At 45.9% G+C, this 17573-nt stretch overlaps 1 protein-coding gene across 1 annotated transcript; it reads right to left on the reverse strand.

Moving 5' to 3' along the window:
• Positions 1-2672: 2672 nt before the first annotated feature.
• On the reverse strand, positions 2673-6872 carry Figla (folliculogenesis specific bHLH transcription factor). The gene is made up of 3 exons (XM_048416673.2): positions 6651-6872; positions 4995-5147; positions 2673-3011 (listed from the first exon to the last, which is right to left on the reverse strand). The coding sequence occupies exons 1-3, from the start codon at positions 6861-6863 to the stop codon at positions 2763-2765; spliced, it is 615 nt and encodes a 204-aa protein (XP_048272630.1). The 5' UTR covers positions 6864-6872; the 3' UTR covers positions 2673-2762.
• Between the last annotated feature and the right edge of the window lie 10701 nt (positions 6873-17573).

Here is a 17573-nt window from a genome sequence, read left to right on the forward strand (position 1 = left end):
AGTGTGTTCAGTCAGGTACCCAGGGAGTATTCTGGAACCCTATACAGTTACCCCTCTAGGTAACCTGGGCTGAAACCTAAGAATCCTGTGGTCAAATAAGAGCTAGCTCAAAGGGGCTGGGGAGGTGACCCAGTGAGAAAGAGTGCTCACCTTGTAAACAGGTGAGCTTGATTTAGAGTCCCCGTACCCAGCATTAGTGGGTGAAGACAGGCAGACTGATGAGAGCTCACAGAACAGTGTTTGCCTACCTTGCACTGGGTTTTGATTCTACTGCATGGACTAACTTTGTGGGAGCCTGGTTTGCTTGGATGCTTACCTTTATAGACCTGGCTGGAGGGGGAAGGACCTTGGACTTTCCATGGGGCAGGGAACCCTGACTGCTCTTTGGACTAGAGAGGGAGGGGGAGGTGGGGAGGAGGTGGAAATTTTTAATAAATAAATTAATTAATTAAAAAAAGTTTTGAGTTTGAGCTCTGGTGTCACATAAGCTGGATGTGGTGGCATATTCTGTAATGCCAGTACTGAGATAATGAAGGAAGGCTATCAGAAGTTCAAGGACAATGTGGGCTACCTGAGATCTTGTCTAAAAACAAGAAAGCAAGCAATCAAGCAAGGAACTCTTTTTAAGCTTCAGTGCATACAAAATTCTTAATTAAATTAATGGAATCCTAGAATGTACCTGCACAGAAATAGTGCTACCTACAGCCTAACTCAGAAGTCATCCCTGACAGCAGCCACATGCTCAGTGAGTGAAAATCTCAAATATGCACTATGTTCTTTATTCGCAGAAGTGCCATGCTCTTGGCTTGCTAAAAAGACCAAACAGTGCTAGGCATGACGACATGCATCTGGAATCACAGAACTCAAGAGGCTGCAACAGGAGGATCACGAGTCTGAGGCCAGCCTGGGCTACACTACAAGACCTTACCTCAAACAAAACAAAAACCAACCAACAAAACTAATGAAAAACCCAGAAAAAATAAATATTTTTCCTTTTTCTGAAACAAATTCAGTACCTGTTGTCCTTGGAAAATAAGGACCTCATCCATATACATTTGCTGAGGTGCTGCTGAGCCCAAGCTGCTCCACCACTACCCAGACTCCTGTCTGACCCAGGCTCAATGGACAGGAAAATGGTGTGAGAATGTCAGAATGACCCCCACCTAACAAGGGCCAATGAGGAATGAACATGAGTTCATTGCACCTGGGGAGCATGGTGCTTGTTAGCTTAGGTGGGTAGGGAAAATCTAGCAGGGGGTGGGAGTCCCTCTGTCAGGCTCAGCCTTGCCCATCCACTCATACAGGAAAACAGGAACTGTCACCTGTCATGGACTTGCAAGAAGGTTTTTTTTATTGTCTGTGTATGAGTGCTTGCCTGCATGTTATGTATGTGTATTGTGTGCATGTAGCGCCTGTGGAGACCATAAGAAGGCATCAGATCCCCAGAAATGGAGTTATATGTGCTTGTGAATCACCACATGGGTGGTGGGAATTGAACCCAGGACCTCTGGAAGAGCAGCCAGTGCTATAACCACTGAACAACTTCTCTAGCTCCATGAGACAGTTTTTATTTCAAGTGGCCATACTGGGACCATCTAGGCTAAGCATGGAGTCAGGAAGTCTTTAGAAAGTCAATCAGTTGGGTAGATGGAAGACCTTGGACACCTTTAGAACAGAGCGCTGGCTCTTCCTACAGAGCTGAACTTCCTGTGGCTTGATGGAGCAAAAAAGACCATCTAAGTGAACACTAACCTGCCAAGTACTGTGCCAGACACACTACATCACCTGAATCTTCCTGTTAGTCTATATACAAGATAGGCACAATTATTCCCATTCTACATGTAGAGTAACTAGGAACCCAAGGTTCAGTATCTTGTGCAAGGTCATGCAGCTAGCAAATGGCAAAACAAGTGTTTGAATCTTAGCAGTCTGCCTCTAGGCTTACTTTCAACTGCCATTTGACTGATTCCCATGACACCCCGCCACTTCTGCACCCCTGCATGTCAGTGAGCAAGCAGCATGCTGGTGACCGTAGGCTTGGCTCAATGTCAAACCTTTCTTATTTCAGTAATATCTGCTACATCACATGGGTTAGATGGTCTATAACACAAACAAAAGCTGTCCCCTTGAACTCAGAGAAGTCACACTTATTACTTAGAAAATGTGACCTTATAGCCCCCCCCCAAACAAAACAAAAACAAAACAACCAACCAATATCACCTAAGGGGCATGGCAAACTATATATTTCTTTTTCTGGAGACCAGAAGAATCCATAAAGACTTTCGTTGTATTAAACAAGGGCATGAAAGAAATAAGCTACAGGGCCCAGAGAAGTGTCTCAGCAGTTAGAACAGTTTGCTGTTCTTCCAGAGGACCCAAGTTCAGATTTCAGCACTCACTTTAGGCAGCTCACCACCACCACCACCACCACCACCACCACCACCACCACCACCACCACCACCACAACTCTAGCTTGAGGATATCTGTCACCCTCTTCTGGTCTCTGTGGGTATTGTACACACCCAGGCCCTCACCCCCCCCCCCCACAAACACATACCTTTAACAAAAGAAGGAACAAAACCTTCCATGTGGGCTGTGTGACTCTGGAGGAAGCCCCTCTCCCCATGTGTCTACTGATTAAATGGGAACACAATCATCTCCAGACCAACAAATTCCTTCCCAGATCATCTCATTTTAATCATGTTTTACATGGAAAATAACCATCTCGGTAAATCTTTTGGAGTTTTTCAACTTACACATGACTATTTTAGCAGGAATTTTTCATCAGACTCTTGATGTATGAAGTATCTACTTGTCCCGGGGACCGTGCTCTGATGATAGGTGTACAATGGCCCACTATGGCCACCATATGCCCAAGGCCCCTCTTCTTCTTTCTTGAAGTTACTTGCACAGCTGGTAGGCTGGGTAGCTTTTCCCAAGAGCTCTCTAGTCGAGGACACATGAGGGTCAGAGGGTCTGCTACTGTGGGTCTGCTCCTCGGGGCCTTGTTTCTAGAGACCATAGTGATTGTCAAACAGTATAGCATGTCAGTCATTCACTTTAAGATTTAAACAAACACATTCCAAACTCCTAAATCTGAAGGTTTCATTTCGTGGATATGCAGGGAAGAGGCCCAAAGGGCTGCAGTGCTCTCTAGCCCCCTGTGCTGTGCAATAGTAAAGTGCATTTGGCACCATGCATGAATGGTAAAGTGTATTTAGCACCATGTATGAACAGAGCCCATAGTTTGTAAGGAATGCAGCACTTCAGTTATGCAGTTAACACACAAGGGAGAAATAGTCATGGTGGCCTATGCCTGCTATCCCAGCATGCCAGAGGCTGAGGCTAGCCTGTCTCAAAGACAAAGCAAAACAAAAAAACAAAACAAAACAAAAAAACCCACACCAGTAAAAATTCAGATAGCAACCAGTGTGTTCCTGTCTTAGGGTTTCTGATGCTATGCGATAAAACATGGTAATCAAAGGCAACTTGGTGAGGAAGAGAGTCTCTAAATCTCAGGTCACACTCAGTGAGGGAAGTCAGGGCAAGAACCAAAGCAGGAGCCATGGAGGATCATTGCTTAACTTGCTCAGCCTGCTTTCTTACATACTCTGGAAACCCTTGCCTGGGTTTTTGTGGTCATTGCCCACAGTGGGCTGATCAATCAACCATACCACATCAATGATCAATCAAGAAATTGCCTTCACAGACTTGCCTATTGTCTGATGTTATGGAAGATCTTAAGTGAGAGTCCCTCTTCTCAGAGGACTCCAGCTTGTGTCATTGGAAAAAAAGCCAACAGCACATTGCACAAACACTGTCAGTGTGCTTCAGCTAGTATGCTGGCCAACGGAATGACCACTTCTGTGGTACCAAAGGGTCTTCCTTCCCAGCAGACACGTGAGTAGGACATGTGAACCCCAAACAAAACCCCACAAAACCTTCTAATTCTACTATATTTAAGTTTCTAGAATGTTCCTCCCATCTATGTGCCTCTCCTCTTCTGCACTCAGAAAAGGCTTCCACTTGATCTGTTTGCTTTCTTTATTCCGACAATCCCTTCTTTCTGTCCTCAAACTATAGGACAGATGGATTTGAAGTTTGCTTGAACCCAAATACTTACTTACACTGCCCCCCGGTCCCACCACAAGCTGACTTCCAACTCACTTCCTTTCCCCCTTCCCGGCTTCTCCCCACCTTAGCCTTCCCCCCATCTCTGTAGTATCTTCAACACCCTCCACCCTCATTTTCTAAGAGCCTCTCCTCAGCTTTGTGACCCCTGTTTTGTGCTCCTGGGTCCTTTTCCTCTCAGTGTAAAGCCCTTTGTCTCAGAATTATCTTGCCTCTCTGGTGACAGGTCCACTTTCCAGGACACAAACCACAAGCGAGGCAGAACCACCTCCTGCCTACAGGAACCTTCTGAGCTGACTGAACATTCTGATATTAGTGACACTCCAGTGCCTTGTGGTTTCTAAAGCATGGTCAGCAGATAGTCACATAGCCCTTTCTGCCCTGTCTAGCGGCTAATCTGGCAGGAAACAGCTACCACAGAGAGCTTTGATGGAGGCTATCCTGGTGCTCCAGCTATCAGAGCACTAAGATCCAGCAGTCAGCAGACAGGTGTCCTAGACAGTGCCAGGCAGGTGTCCTGGACAGTGCCAGGCAGGCTATAGGTAGATGACCATGCCAGGGTTCAAAGTCAGCCCTGACACTTACCTAAATGGCCATGATCTATGTTTTGATTCCCTCCAAGTGCGTTTCAATAAAACAAATGTCAACTGTTTTCTGCAAGTTTCCTAGTATGGTACCTGGCCTGTAGAAATGGCTCAAAAAATGGTGGCCACTACTGTTCTAAAATTACTAACTTTATTTGAGACAAGGTCTTCTTCTGTAGTATAGAAAGGCTTTGAACTCATGGCAGTCCTCCTGCCTCAGTCTCCCAGACATAAGACCCTCCACACCCAGGTTTATTTCAAATTTTTAAACATTCATACCTCCGAGGCCTTTGCTTCTCCCAGAACACAGCCGAGCACCTGTATGTATTCCGTCGCACCTTTCAGGATGTCCACTTTGCTGGGCTTCCGGCTCTGTGGCAGAAACGGCACCATCGCCTTCAGTTTGGCAAAGCCACGGTTGAGATTTTTTATCTAGAAAGCAAAAAGCCACAGTGATACACTGATACATTACCTCGCACAGACATTTCCCCAAGCCACAGAAGAGGGATGTGAGTGACCTCCCACTGTGCTCTAAATGAAAATTAAAAAGTACGGTGACCTTGAAATCACAACAGGTACTCTCCTGGCAAAAGCATCCTTCCCCAACTTCTGGGATGTCTTCCGCCTCCCATGGTCCTTCCCTTACTGCGTTTCCGGAAGTTCATTTCTGAAGCGCTTGGCTGAGAAGTTTAGGAATAAGTAGTAGGCCTAAAGGTGAGCACTCTTTCCTGCTCCAGGGTCACCTTTGCTCCTGTCAAACCCAAAGCAAAAAGGAGCCCAAGCCTTGACTTCCGTGGGGCCAAGCTTTGCCTGAGATACTAGAATCTACCAGCAGATGCCGCTCTAAACACAGGCCACTACAACACAGCTTCGAGGCGGTTAAGATACTCCATTTTTCTTTACTTACAATGCGGGGTGGTGCCAGGGAGATGGTTCTGTGGGTAAAAGCTCTTGCCACAAAACCTGGCAGCCTGAATTTGATTCCCAAATCCCATATGAAGATCGAAGGAGAGAACCCACTCCATGAAAGTGTACTCTGACCTCCACACTTCACAAATGCACTACCCCATAACAACAAACACAAACAAAAACACCTTAAAGTAGCCTGCCTGCACGAGGGTCGGAAAGACAGTTCAGAGATTAAGAGCATGTGTTGCTCTCGCAGAAGTCCCGAGAGTTCAGTTTCCAGTGCCAACATCAGTCGGTTCACACCTGTTTATTACTCCAGCTCCAGGACCCTCTCCAGGTCCCTATAGCTAGGTGCACGTACACATAATTGAATAAGAATTTTAAAAAAAAAAAACACAGTAACTTGGACTGGAGAGATGACTTAGTAGTTAAAGAGCACTTGCTCTTGCAGACGACCTGGGTTCAATTCCCCACAACCACATGACAACTCACAACTGTCTGTAGCTCTAGTTCCAGGAAACCCAGCCCCCTTCTTTCTGACGTCCTTGGGCACCAGGTACACACACGATGCACATACATGTATGCAGGCAAAACGCTCACACAAGATATAAACAGATGAATTTTACATTTTTTTTTGAAAAAGGAATAAGTAACTTCCTCGAGAGGCCCCCACCCACCCTTTATTTGAGGCAGGTCAAAGGACTCAGAGGACCCCATTAGCACCCAAGCTGCACATCCAGATGTGGGACCAAGGCTCCGGGGCACCGTTTGTAAAGCAGCTGTCCTGGTGCCGGCTCTGAAATTGGCAAGGGGCTCCCTCTGCTCCCTCGCCATCCATGAGGGCTAGCAGGTGAGGTTGCCGCTCCCGCGACCCTTAACAGCACACCTGCATGCAGGTCCCTGGGGACCCGGGCCAAGCCTCGCTGAGGCGAAGTCACCCAGGAGGGCTGCAAGGGACTGCGCGGGTGCTGGGTGTGGAACACCCGCTAGCACGGTGGCAGGAGGAAGGTAGCCCCGGCCCCTCACCCGCTCACGCTCTTTGGCATTGGCCACGCGCCTGCGCTCAAGCACCAGATGCAGGTCGTCTGTGGTGGAGTAGCCGCCTGAGGGCAGCCGCTTGAGCCTACAGATGGCGGCGAGCCGGGGTAGGGGCCCTAGCTGTGCCTGCTGCAGCTCTTCCAGCACCTCAGGCTGCGGGACAACCAGCAAGGGCTCTGGGGGCGCAGGCGACGCGTCCATGGTGGCACGTCGAGGCCACGGGCTGCTGAGGGCCTTACAGCAGCTGCGCCTCAGGTGCGCCCAGCCTCGGAGGGCGGGGCACGCGGGGAGCACGAGGTGAGGGTGGGGCAGGCGCGCAAAGGCCCATGGGCCAAGACCTTACCCCGGCACACTTCACACCTGGGTGTGTGAGGCGGGTTGTGGTGGGGGCGGAGCCTCGGATGGGCGGAGCTTGTAGAGGGCCTGAGAGCTTGAGGAAGAGGGAGGGGCGGCATGCTCGGGTTAGGGTCAAAAGGCTTTACACCTGTTGCACCACCTTGAGCTGCGCAAAGAGGGGCCAGGGCGGGGCTGCGGGGACCAGGTGGAGAGTGAAGAGCCCCTTGAGCGGCCATGGTGAAAGGGGTCTTACCTTTGCCCACAAGGAAAGGACGGGGCTGGTACATAGAAACGTGATGGCTCCGAATTCCCTCCTTGAAACGCACTTGGTGGAAGGCAAGAATTGACTCCCAAGAGTCCGCTGACTTCCACTCACGTGCTGTGGCAATGCAACCCCACCCCCCACATATACGCACACAGGCAAAATAAATAGCGAAGGGGGAAAGGCCTTGTACCTGCCCTACCTTGAGCTCTGGGTGCGTTTGTGGAATCGCAAGGGTGACAGAGCCATGGTCTATGTACTTTATGCCTGGTTCACTAGGGAACACGAGGCTCAGGGAGGAGGGGATTTGGGGGGGCACAAGAAAGGACATTGTGGTGGGTCAGCTCTGAGTGGGTCCTGCAGAGATTTCTGATCCAAAAGCTTGACAGCTGTGTGGAGGCAGGATAGGGTATCTGGGACTCGGTGGAGGGGTGTCAGCCTCAAGCAGATCATGGTGACCTTAAGCCGCCTCACCTGGGTTGCCCGAGGACCAGGTAAGGACCTGAGAGGCACAGAACGCGCGCATAACTCTCACAGAAGTCTGCCATTCAAACCGCACTCAGTGTGTAAAATAAATGAAAAGAGTGTTAATTAAATAAAAAAAAAGTTGATAAAAAAAGGGGGGGGATCTACACCTTTAATGCCCGAGTCCCTGGACTCCAGGACAGGGAGAACAGAAGGTGGGGCCATAAAAAGTTTCTGCTCAACGGGTCCTGCATTTTCTCCACCTCTCCCACATGCAGGATGGAGGCGTGGGACTAGGCCGCTCCGTGGAGGACCACAGTTGAAGAGCTTTTTACCTGGCTCACCTCAGGACTCCTGCATGTCAGGCTCCAGTGGGGAGGAGTGGAAGTCTGTGGTCAAGAGACTTTGACAATAGTCCTGAGCGTGCAGAGTGGGAGAAATGCTTCCCTGTCTGCCTGCACTGCCCAAAGTGTTGTGGCCCTGGGCAGCCTGGCTCCCCAGAGAGAGGGCGCTCTCTGATACCCATCGGGGGCCGATTGTGAACACTGGGTGAGCTTGGTTTTCTTTCACACGTACATACTGAGGTGCCTGTGCCCAAAGTTCTGATTTCATGAGTCTGAGTTCCTGGATGCGTACTAATGTATACACATTGGTATGAACACGCTTTGACGTTCTGTGAAAACAGTTTTTAAAACAAAGCTGCCAAAAGGTAGCACAGACAAAATGCTTGCCCAGCGTTGGTGAAGTCCTGGGTTCCAGCCCCGGCACACACTACCAGCCTGCGGACAAAGTTCCCAGCACAACAGCGAGAGCCCCTGAGCCCACAACAAGTTCCCTTTGTCCAGGCTTCACTTGCTACTTGCTGCAACTTCTTTCTCCCTCTGACTTACCACTTGCATTATTTTTCCAAGCTATTTTAACTATTTTATTTGTTTGCTTTGTATTTGAGATTTCATCCTGCACTGTTGAGAGTAGGCCTGAATTTCTGAGCACAAGTCATCCTCCTGCCTCAATTTCCAGAATACTGGAGTCACAGGCATGTCCATCTACATCTGGGCAGCAGGGGAAGATTTAAAAAAAAAAAAAAAAGAAATAAAATTAGGGAACCTACTTGTTCACTCTGGAGTGAGAAGGAAGGCAGTAGAGTCAAATTTCTGCCCTCCCTGGCTCCCTTCCTGCACCTTCACCACGTGCAAGCTGGGGTGACTGTCTTGGCCACACCACCAGCAGGCTCCACAGTGGTCAAAAGTTGCATCTCCAGCAGAGACAGAGAAGGGGACCAGACACACAGGCGCTGGCCATGGTTCCTCCCTAGGGAACAGCCAGAGATCATTTCCTCACAAGAACCCTCAGGACAGATCCTTCCTGTTTTCCACGTGGGCCTTCAGAGCCACGAGTCACAAGACAATGCCAGTGCAGAGCCCCGTGGGTGCTTTGGCCACAGCGGAGCTCCCACTCACGCAGGACTGTCTTCTATAATTTCCAAAGGACTATTTCATAAGCTAGTGTCTCTATGGAATGTGCTTACAATCTTTCAGTTGTAAACAAACTTTCTTCGGTTCACTCATGCCTTTTACCTTTCCAATTAGCAATATACTGATGTTGATCTGTTTTTTATTATGGGAGGATTTTCATTATCATAAGCACACGTGGATTTAAAATGGACTAAAATATGACTATTACCCCAAAGCTTACCTAACAGCCATCTGCCCATCCATTCACTCGTTTTTAAAAATAACTCTGAACTTTCCTTCAGCTTGTGCAGTGAATCTTACCATAAGTGGATGTGAGGAACCTTCAGAAATTACAAATTAAGGTAAACATTTTTATTAGTTAGAAACCACCTGAGTGTTTCTTCAATCTGCTCTGGACCTGGCCCACTGCTCTGACATCAGATGTCCTGTCCTTTGGGCCCTCGAGTAGGTGAATTCAGAGGCTTCCTAGGAGAGACAGAACCTCTGCTCAAGGCTGTGGAAATCTTGCCCTTGAGTTCCGCTCTCTGTTCTCTCTGGTGTGTGCTGGAATGTGAGGCCTTGCTGTGCACGGCTATCATGACGCCAGGTCTGTGAACAGTAAAACTGGCTCTCAACAGAAGAGTGGGTTGCTACCATTATTGACAATTCGATGGGATTGTTAGAAACGTTAACATCTTCACTTCTCATGATGTTCGAGGAAAGAGATTTTCTGTAAGGGAAGATGAAAACCCCATCCAAATCCAACACAAACACGTCCCAGACAGTAATATGTCTGTCACTATTGGACGGTTAAATAAGCGGTATCACTTTTAGTTGTATTGACTATAATCAGTGAACTTCTCTGAGGCTTTTTATAGCGAGAATGGATATAAATATATACGTGCACGTCATTTGGGGACATGTTGTAAATTATTGCGTTTACTTTTGTCCAGAAAGAGAATATACGTGTGTGAAACTAAATACTATGAGAAATGTACAAAAATGTGCACAAAGACCACAGAGACAGGTGTGACAGCGCAGGGGGGAGCACAGAACTCTGCAGAATTGGAGTTCGGCTCCACCGAGCACAACTGCACTACCTGCCTCGAGCTGCAGAGGGCGCTGCGGAGACAAAAGTCTGTGGAAAAAGAGCTCTTCTGCAGCTTTTCAATGACTTCGCGCCAAGTCGGTGCGCGGAAGGCTCAAGCTCAGCAAGCAGTCTGCAGGTCGTTATCTGGGAGCTGAAGGTGTGAGGGATCCGGACTGATTTGAAAACACCTAGCCCTAGATACCAGCTGGAGATGTTCTGTCACTTCGAGGACGCCGGAATCAGAGATACTGGAAGGAGTTTCTACTGTCATTACCTCTGGATGGTTTTGCGACTTTGCTCACAGGTGTTGGTGACCCCCTTCTTGCGACTGTCTGCTCCCCTTCCCAAATTTCAAAAGTCCGTAGTTCTGTCTCCACAAAGAAGGAGTCGCTGGAGCCAGGCGTGGCCAGACTGGACTCGTCCCATCCCAGAATTCATCAAGTCCTCACTTAGTTTTGTGTCCACGAACAAGCAATCCCTAAAGGCAGCTTTCCCAGACTTGAGTGAGCATTTCCTTTCAGCTTCACCAATGAGCGGAGTCTAGGGACAGACACAACACGACTGTCCTATGCCCTACGCCCTCCCCACTCGGGCCGGCGCTGTATCTCCTGGATATCCCCCAGAAACTGGCAGCTTCGCTCGAGCCTTCAGCATCCCAGTGCAGATCTTGCCTGTGCTGGTGCAGAAGAGGTCTACATGTGTCCAATTATCTACTCTCAGTTCCCTGCGTGGCATTTTCTACACAGGAAACCCTAAATATGGTGAATTCTTAAAAGCTGAAACAGAGCGGGGAGACAGCCCAAAGACTTTAAAAATATTTTAAATGAAAAGCCAACACCTTGTCATGGCCGGTGACACTAGGTTCTACTGACCCAGGTTTCTCTGGAGTCCAGCCTGGTCCTTGGCACTCAGTCCTCACTTCTATGCTTCAGGCACACTCAATGAAAAACCAGCTCAGCTCTCATTCTCCACGCTGTGACGTCATTTGTGTGACGACTAAAACCAGTGTGTGGTGAAAGTATTGACTCTGAGTGTTCTCAGAGAGGGAGCATGCATTCATTGTGACAGCACGTTTTCATTTATATTTCAGTTAGCGTAGGAAACGCAGGGGTTGCTTGTGTTTTCATGCACGCAATCCTTATACTTTGCTCACTTTCACACACCCACTTCTCTCTTCCTTTGCACCTCCCTCTGACTTCCTTCCCCTCATTCATTCGCCTTATACATCCATGTCACACTGTGTATTTGTATTTAGCTATGTGTGTATATTATATATATATATAAATTTAGATCCCACGTGTGAGAAAATATTACTTGCCTTGCTTGCATCTCCAACAGCATCCCTTGCTGCCCCCACCACTACTTTTAGACCCTTTCTTCCTCTGATATAATCCCCCTCTGAACTCTTGTCCTTTACGTCACCTTAGTTAGTGTTTGACATCAGGCTTAGTTTTATCGGAGATACAGAGGTTTTGTCCATCCCTAGTTTAGCATATTGGTGGAGATCACTGACTTGTATATCTATTTCAAGATATGGAACCAGGAAGAAGGAGCGTAGAGATGGCTATTAGAAGGAAATGGACAGATTGAGCAGCAAAAGGCAGAGCAGAGAGAAAGGGCATGCCAGGAGTGCTTGGCTGTCCATCATAAAGACACCTTCAAACCCCGAGGGGACACAGGTAACATGCAATCCACTAACCACAGTCCCTTGTCACAGGTGGGAAGACTGTGCCCAGTGCACAGTGGATGACTGGGCTCCTCTTGCTGATTTCAAAGTTCCTTTGGGAAAGGTAAGCAGAAGTTAATTCAGGATTCTTTCAAAAATCTCAATTCCCCATGCAGAATGCCTGTTCTCAACCAGGTCACTCCCCATTTGTCCTTTTTATACTAAAATAACTGTGGTCTATTACTTTACTAACCAGAATTGAAACTCACAGATCAATATAATCTACTTTCATGTAATTTTAGAAAAAGACATCATTGTGATGACCAAACAGAAACATAAGGAACAAACTGAATTTATGCTAATGTCTTTTAGGCTGTGGATGCACAGGCTTGACTACACTAGAAACATAAACAGGACATGACTCACTGACTCAAGAGGGCATTCACTACTGGAAAGTCATTGAAAATTAGAAGTGTGAGGAAGAAAAATTTAAGACCATTTATGAAATTGATTTAGGTTCTAAGGCCAACATATGTGGAGTAATTTTTTATTCTTATTCTAATGTTGACATTCTGAACTTACTCAGGTGTGGAACACAAATGAGCATCCAAGTGCATGTTCACGCACACGTTCATGCACACACACACACAGACATACACACACTGTAGTAGTAAAAGAAACAGATCACATAGAAAGAATCTATATCTATCTATCTGTCTATCTGTCTATCTATCTATCTATCTATCTAAATGGATTTATTAGAATGACTTTCTGGCTGTGGTCCAACTATTTCAACAATGTCTGTCTACCAGCAGAACGTCCAAGAATCCAGGTGTTGCTCAGTCCACAAGGTGGGATGTTTCAGGTGGTCTTGAGTATACCCTCAGAATCTTGAAGAAGTAGACTCTAATACTTGTGAAGCAATGGATTTGCTAGCGAGTGTAAGATTGAGTAGGCAAATAGAGTGCTTCTGCCTTCTATGTCTTTTGAATAGACTGCCAGCAGAAGGTGTGGTCCAGTTGAAAGGTACGGCTTCCCAGCTCAAAAGATCTGGATTGTAGTGTATATTCCTACCTCAAAGATCTGGGTTAGAATTGGGTCTTCCAATGTCAAAGAATTTAATTAAGGATACACCCTCATAGGTGTGCCCAGACATTTGGGTTTTAGTTAATTTAGCTGTAGTCAAGTTGACAACAAAGAATAGTCATCACATGTCTACCCTGTTCAACTTGGCAATCATATCTCCTTCTGTCTTACTTAATTTCCAAATGAAAACAATAACCAGGTTTTAATTATGCCTAATATGATAAAACTATACTTTGTATAACTGCAATGTATTATAAATTTATAATAGGGGTCCATGTCCATCGAGGGACATCCTTTTAGAATCTCAAGTTGCATAAGAAAACCACTGATACACTTTTAATTGATATTAAATGATATCATAAAAACTGAGGAAGGAAAACACAAATATCTGTACAAGCACACTTTAACCAAATAAGGCAGAAACACACATGTCAATTATAGTCCTTGCTTCTGTAACTGGTCACGTGACCCCAGCTGGTATTTAGAACTACCTTCCTCTGCTACCCCTTCTATATTCCTTTCGCCCTCAGCAAGCCCTCAGCAGGCCTTGGCTCTTTTCCTGAAGGAGCGACCAATAAATTCATTCCTGAAGCCTCTGTGCCCTTTGCCATCCTGCCTGGATTAGGCATTTGTAATTTTCCATTGACTTTACTCTTAGGATTTTTATTTCTATGAAGAGACACCATGACCATGGCAATCCTTACAAAGAAAACATTTAGTTGGGGTGGCTCTCTTATAGTTTCAGAGGTCCAGTCCATTATCATCATGACAGGCATGAAGGCAGACTGGAGTAGTTGAGAATCCAACATCTTGCAGGCAACAGGAAGTGACTGAGACACTGGGCGGTATTCAGAGCATAGGAAACTTCAAAGACCACCACACAGAGACACACTTCCTCTAACAAGGTCATACCTACTCCAATAAAGACACACCTCCCAATAGTGGTATTCCCTTGGGGACCATTTTCTTTCAAACCACCACAATATGGCAGCACCAAGATGTGCCCTAAGGGATATTCAGCACCCTAAACATAATCTTTCTTGCCTCCATTGAGGATAGGCAATTCAATCATCATCTCTATGTCTTGGCTGCAACCTTGGCCTATATTTCTTTTATATTGGTATGCATGGAGAAGAGAATTATGCTGTGTTTATGTGGATGGAATAATCTTCATGGGCAGAAAAATATTTCCTGAAGTCATATGTTGTTAGTTTAAGAAGTCTAACGATGAAATGAAAACATGATAAAAATGCAAAATCATTGGGATTCCTCCTGTGATGCCCTCTTCCTAATGACCGCAAAGGGGACTACACTGACTTCTCCTCTGACCACACTGACTTCTCCTCTGACCACACTGACTTCTCCTCTGACCACACTGACTTCTCCTCTGACCACACTGACTTCTCCTCTGACCACACTGACTAGAGAGTATGGTCATAGAATTTAGTGTCCACCTGACTGGAGGAGCATTATTTCTGGATGTGACCATGAGGAATTTCTAAGGAAACTGTATGTGGGTGCCTGGGCTATGTGGGCAAGGCCCACTCTCAATACGGGTGGACAGCATACAGCCAGATGGGAACTGCAGGGAACAGAGAAAAGATTTTTTTTTCTGTGTCTCTCCTGGGACATTATTGCTGTCTGGGGGATCTAGCTTCCAGACAGCACAGGGCTTGAAAGGAATCCACAGCATTAGCATATACTAGACTTTTCTATCTGAGTGGATTAGGGAAAAAGACACACACTTTCCTGATGGTTTCCTTCAGAACTTTTCTTTGTTCTTCTTTTGCATTCTCTATTTGCCTGGTGATTTTCTGTAGTGACAATTCATTTATATTTCAATAAATAAAGCTTGCCTGAAGATCAGAGAGTAAAACAGCCACACTGGTCAACCTTAGAGACCAGACAGTGGTAACACACACATTTAATCCCAGTAGTTACAGTAGTTGCCTTAGAAACCGGGCATTGCATGCCTTTAATACAAGCCCTAGAGAGGTTATAAAACAGGAGGAGACAGTGCTCAGTATCAGTCTCATTCTGAGATTCCTGGAGGCAGGATTGCCATTTTGAACTGAAGTTAGGGTAAAAGACAGTGGCTGACTACTTTGTTTTTTGACTCTTCAGATTGAATCCCAATTTCTGTCCCTGAGTTTTTATTAATCATACTTCAATTTCCTATTCTCATTAATGTTTTCCTTCTAACTCTCTATATTCTTGATGTCTCCCTTCTCGTTTTTTCTAACTCTCTCATTCTTGATGTTTCCTTCTAGCCCATTTTAACTCTATCTATATTTTTCCCTTATAGCTTATATACCCCAGCAAAATCTTTCAAGCAATATAAAAATTACAGTGTGGTTACATTCTGTCTGATTACAATGATTACAATGAATACAAAACAAGCAGTAAAAAATAGCAAATTTTCCATATCCCTCACATGATTAAACATTTTATGCATTACAGATGAAAAACAAATTACCCATGTACACTCATACCCAAAAATCTTGTTATAGATTAACCATGTGACAAGCCAGGTGTTCTTGACAGGTTTTTTTGCTGGCAGAATGCATTTTGCAGTTACAAAGAAAAGGGTCAATTACTTTATTACTTATCTTGAAAGGTAATCTTATAAGGAATCTTTAAAAAGTCATAAACCTAAACTTTTATATATGAAAAAGAATCAGTCAGCTCTACTTTAAATCTTTGGGGTACATATTCATTAATAGTTGTTTATATCAGGAGATTGAGGGTAGAAAATGGCTATAAGGAATTAATTGTCACCTTTGATCATCAACCTACCCTAGCAAGGAAAGTGTGTCAGCCAGTAGCAATTGAGCTGCTTTGTGTTTTTGACCTCAGCTATGCATCCTTGTGAACTTTAGATTGTTTTCTAAGGTTTTTTCATCTCAAAGCTACTATCAAAACATCTGATCTAACACGAAGTTATTTTAGAGCTTTGTTTCAGATAATGATGCACACCAAAATCTGTGATTGCATCTTGAAGCATTAAGAGAATTAGATTCAGCCTGACTCCTGGGGACTCAATTATTTTTCCTAATCATTAACTTCAGCTATAGCCTATGCAGATACTTAGGTGGAGCTCATAGGACCTGGCTGTGTCGCATTTCCTTGTATTTATTTTCATACATCAAAACTCTGTGTAAGTTAACATTATTATTATTATCAATTAGACAGTACAGCTTGGGCAGGGGGGAATTCGTCTTTATGACGATCCACAGGTAAAAATGCCCAGTAGAATAGAATGTTTCCATGAAATAAGCATACTACATTACAGGCAGTGGAGATCTCTCCACACCCATTCACACCATGCTATATGCCAGAGAAAGAACACAGCAGCGAACATGCAGAGGCACAGCAGAAGCAAAATGTGTTTCGGGGTCTGTGGTCTTGTGGCCTTGCCTAACCAAGTCTGGGCAATCAGGGGGATTTTTCCCGATGGGTTGACACCTTGAACTTCAATTGCCACCTGCTGATTCTTTGACATGGTCACTGGCGGGATATGCATGCTCTTCCTCTGTCCTTAGACTCCAGGTCTACTAAGATCTGGACTCTGGGTTGTGAATGTGTGTTGGGTTCTCAGGTCTCTCGTCACCGACTGAGACTCACACAGGGGGCTTCCCTGGTCTGTGCCCTTCAGACATAGACTGAGCCCATCTACCAGTATTCCAGAACTTCCACTTGCAGAAATCCTGTTGTGGAGATACCCAGCCATGTAGGCCAATTCCCCTAAGACCCATGCGACCATGGGAAATTCCTCTTAGAATTCCAAGGATACTGTGGTCATCCTAAGGACTAACACAGAGACTTTTCTCAAGAGCAGGCTCCCACAGCAGGCCTCCTCTAAGACAAAGCATAGGAGCATGTCAGTCTCTTGAGAACCTGTAACTGAAGAGTGATCAGTGTGCACCTCTAGGCCAGAAAAGCTGCAGTCCTGAGACTCCAACCGTGAGAGCAGCTGCTGGACTCAACCGAGAAGAGTCATTGTAGATGAAGCTCCAGACTTAATTGGGACCCACACCTTTCTTGCTTATTCTTATGGACCTGAGCACCTTTCCCTGAACCTCCATTGTATTTAGCAAGCATGCAGATTGTCCAGTGCATAGCCTCACTTCTGGGGAAGAAGGACTCACCTGTATCTGGAAGTGTGGGGATTGCTGACTGCACAGGCTTACAGATGCAATGAGGACCACCTTACACAAAGCTTTTCAAGCCAGGCACCAGTGGTGACTTACATGGGCTGCTTATAACTGTGTTCTCTAGCCCAAGTGGCTGGTGTCGATATGCTGGGGTGACACATTTAGAATACTTCTCCAGCCTGAAAGGGTGATGATGCTTATATACTAGGCCCACATCTTTTGAATAGTGCTTTCCCTAGCCTGAGCTACATCTTCACAGGCATCTTCTACACCAGTGGTTTGCTGGGGGTGTTTCCTATATAGGGAGCTTCAGATTAGTGAATGACCATAATGCGGTAAACACACCTGCTCACAGGGATTTTCTGCATCAGCAACTAGTGGCCAAATTGGACCAGAGT

The sequence above is a fragment of the Myodes glareolus genome, chromosome 6 (assembly GCF_982192425.1).
Source record: "Myodes glareolus chromosome 6, mMyoGla1.1, whole genome shotgun sequence".
Classification (NCBI taxonomy): Eukaryota; Metazoa; Chordata; class Mammalia; order Rodentia; family Cricetidae; genus Myodes; species Myodes glareolus.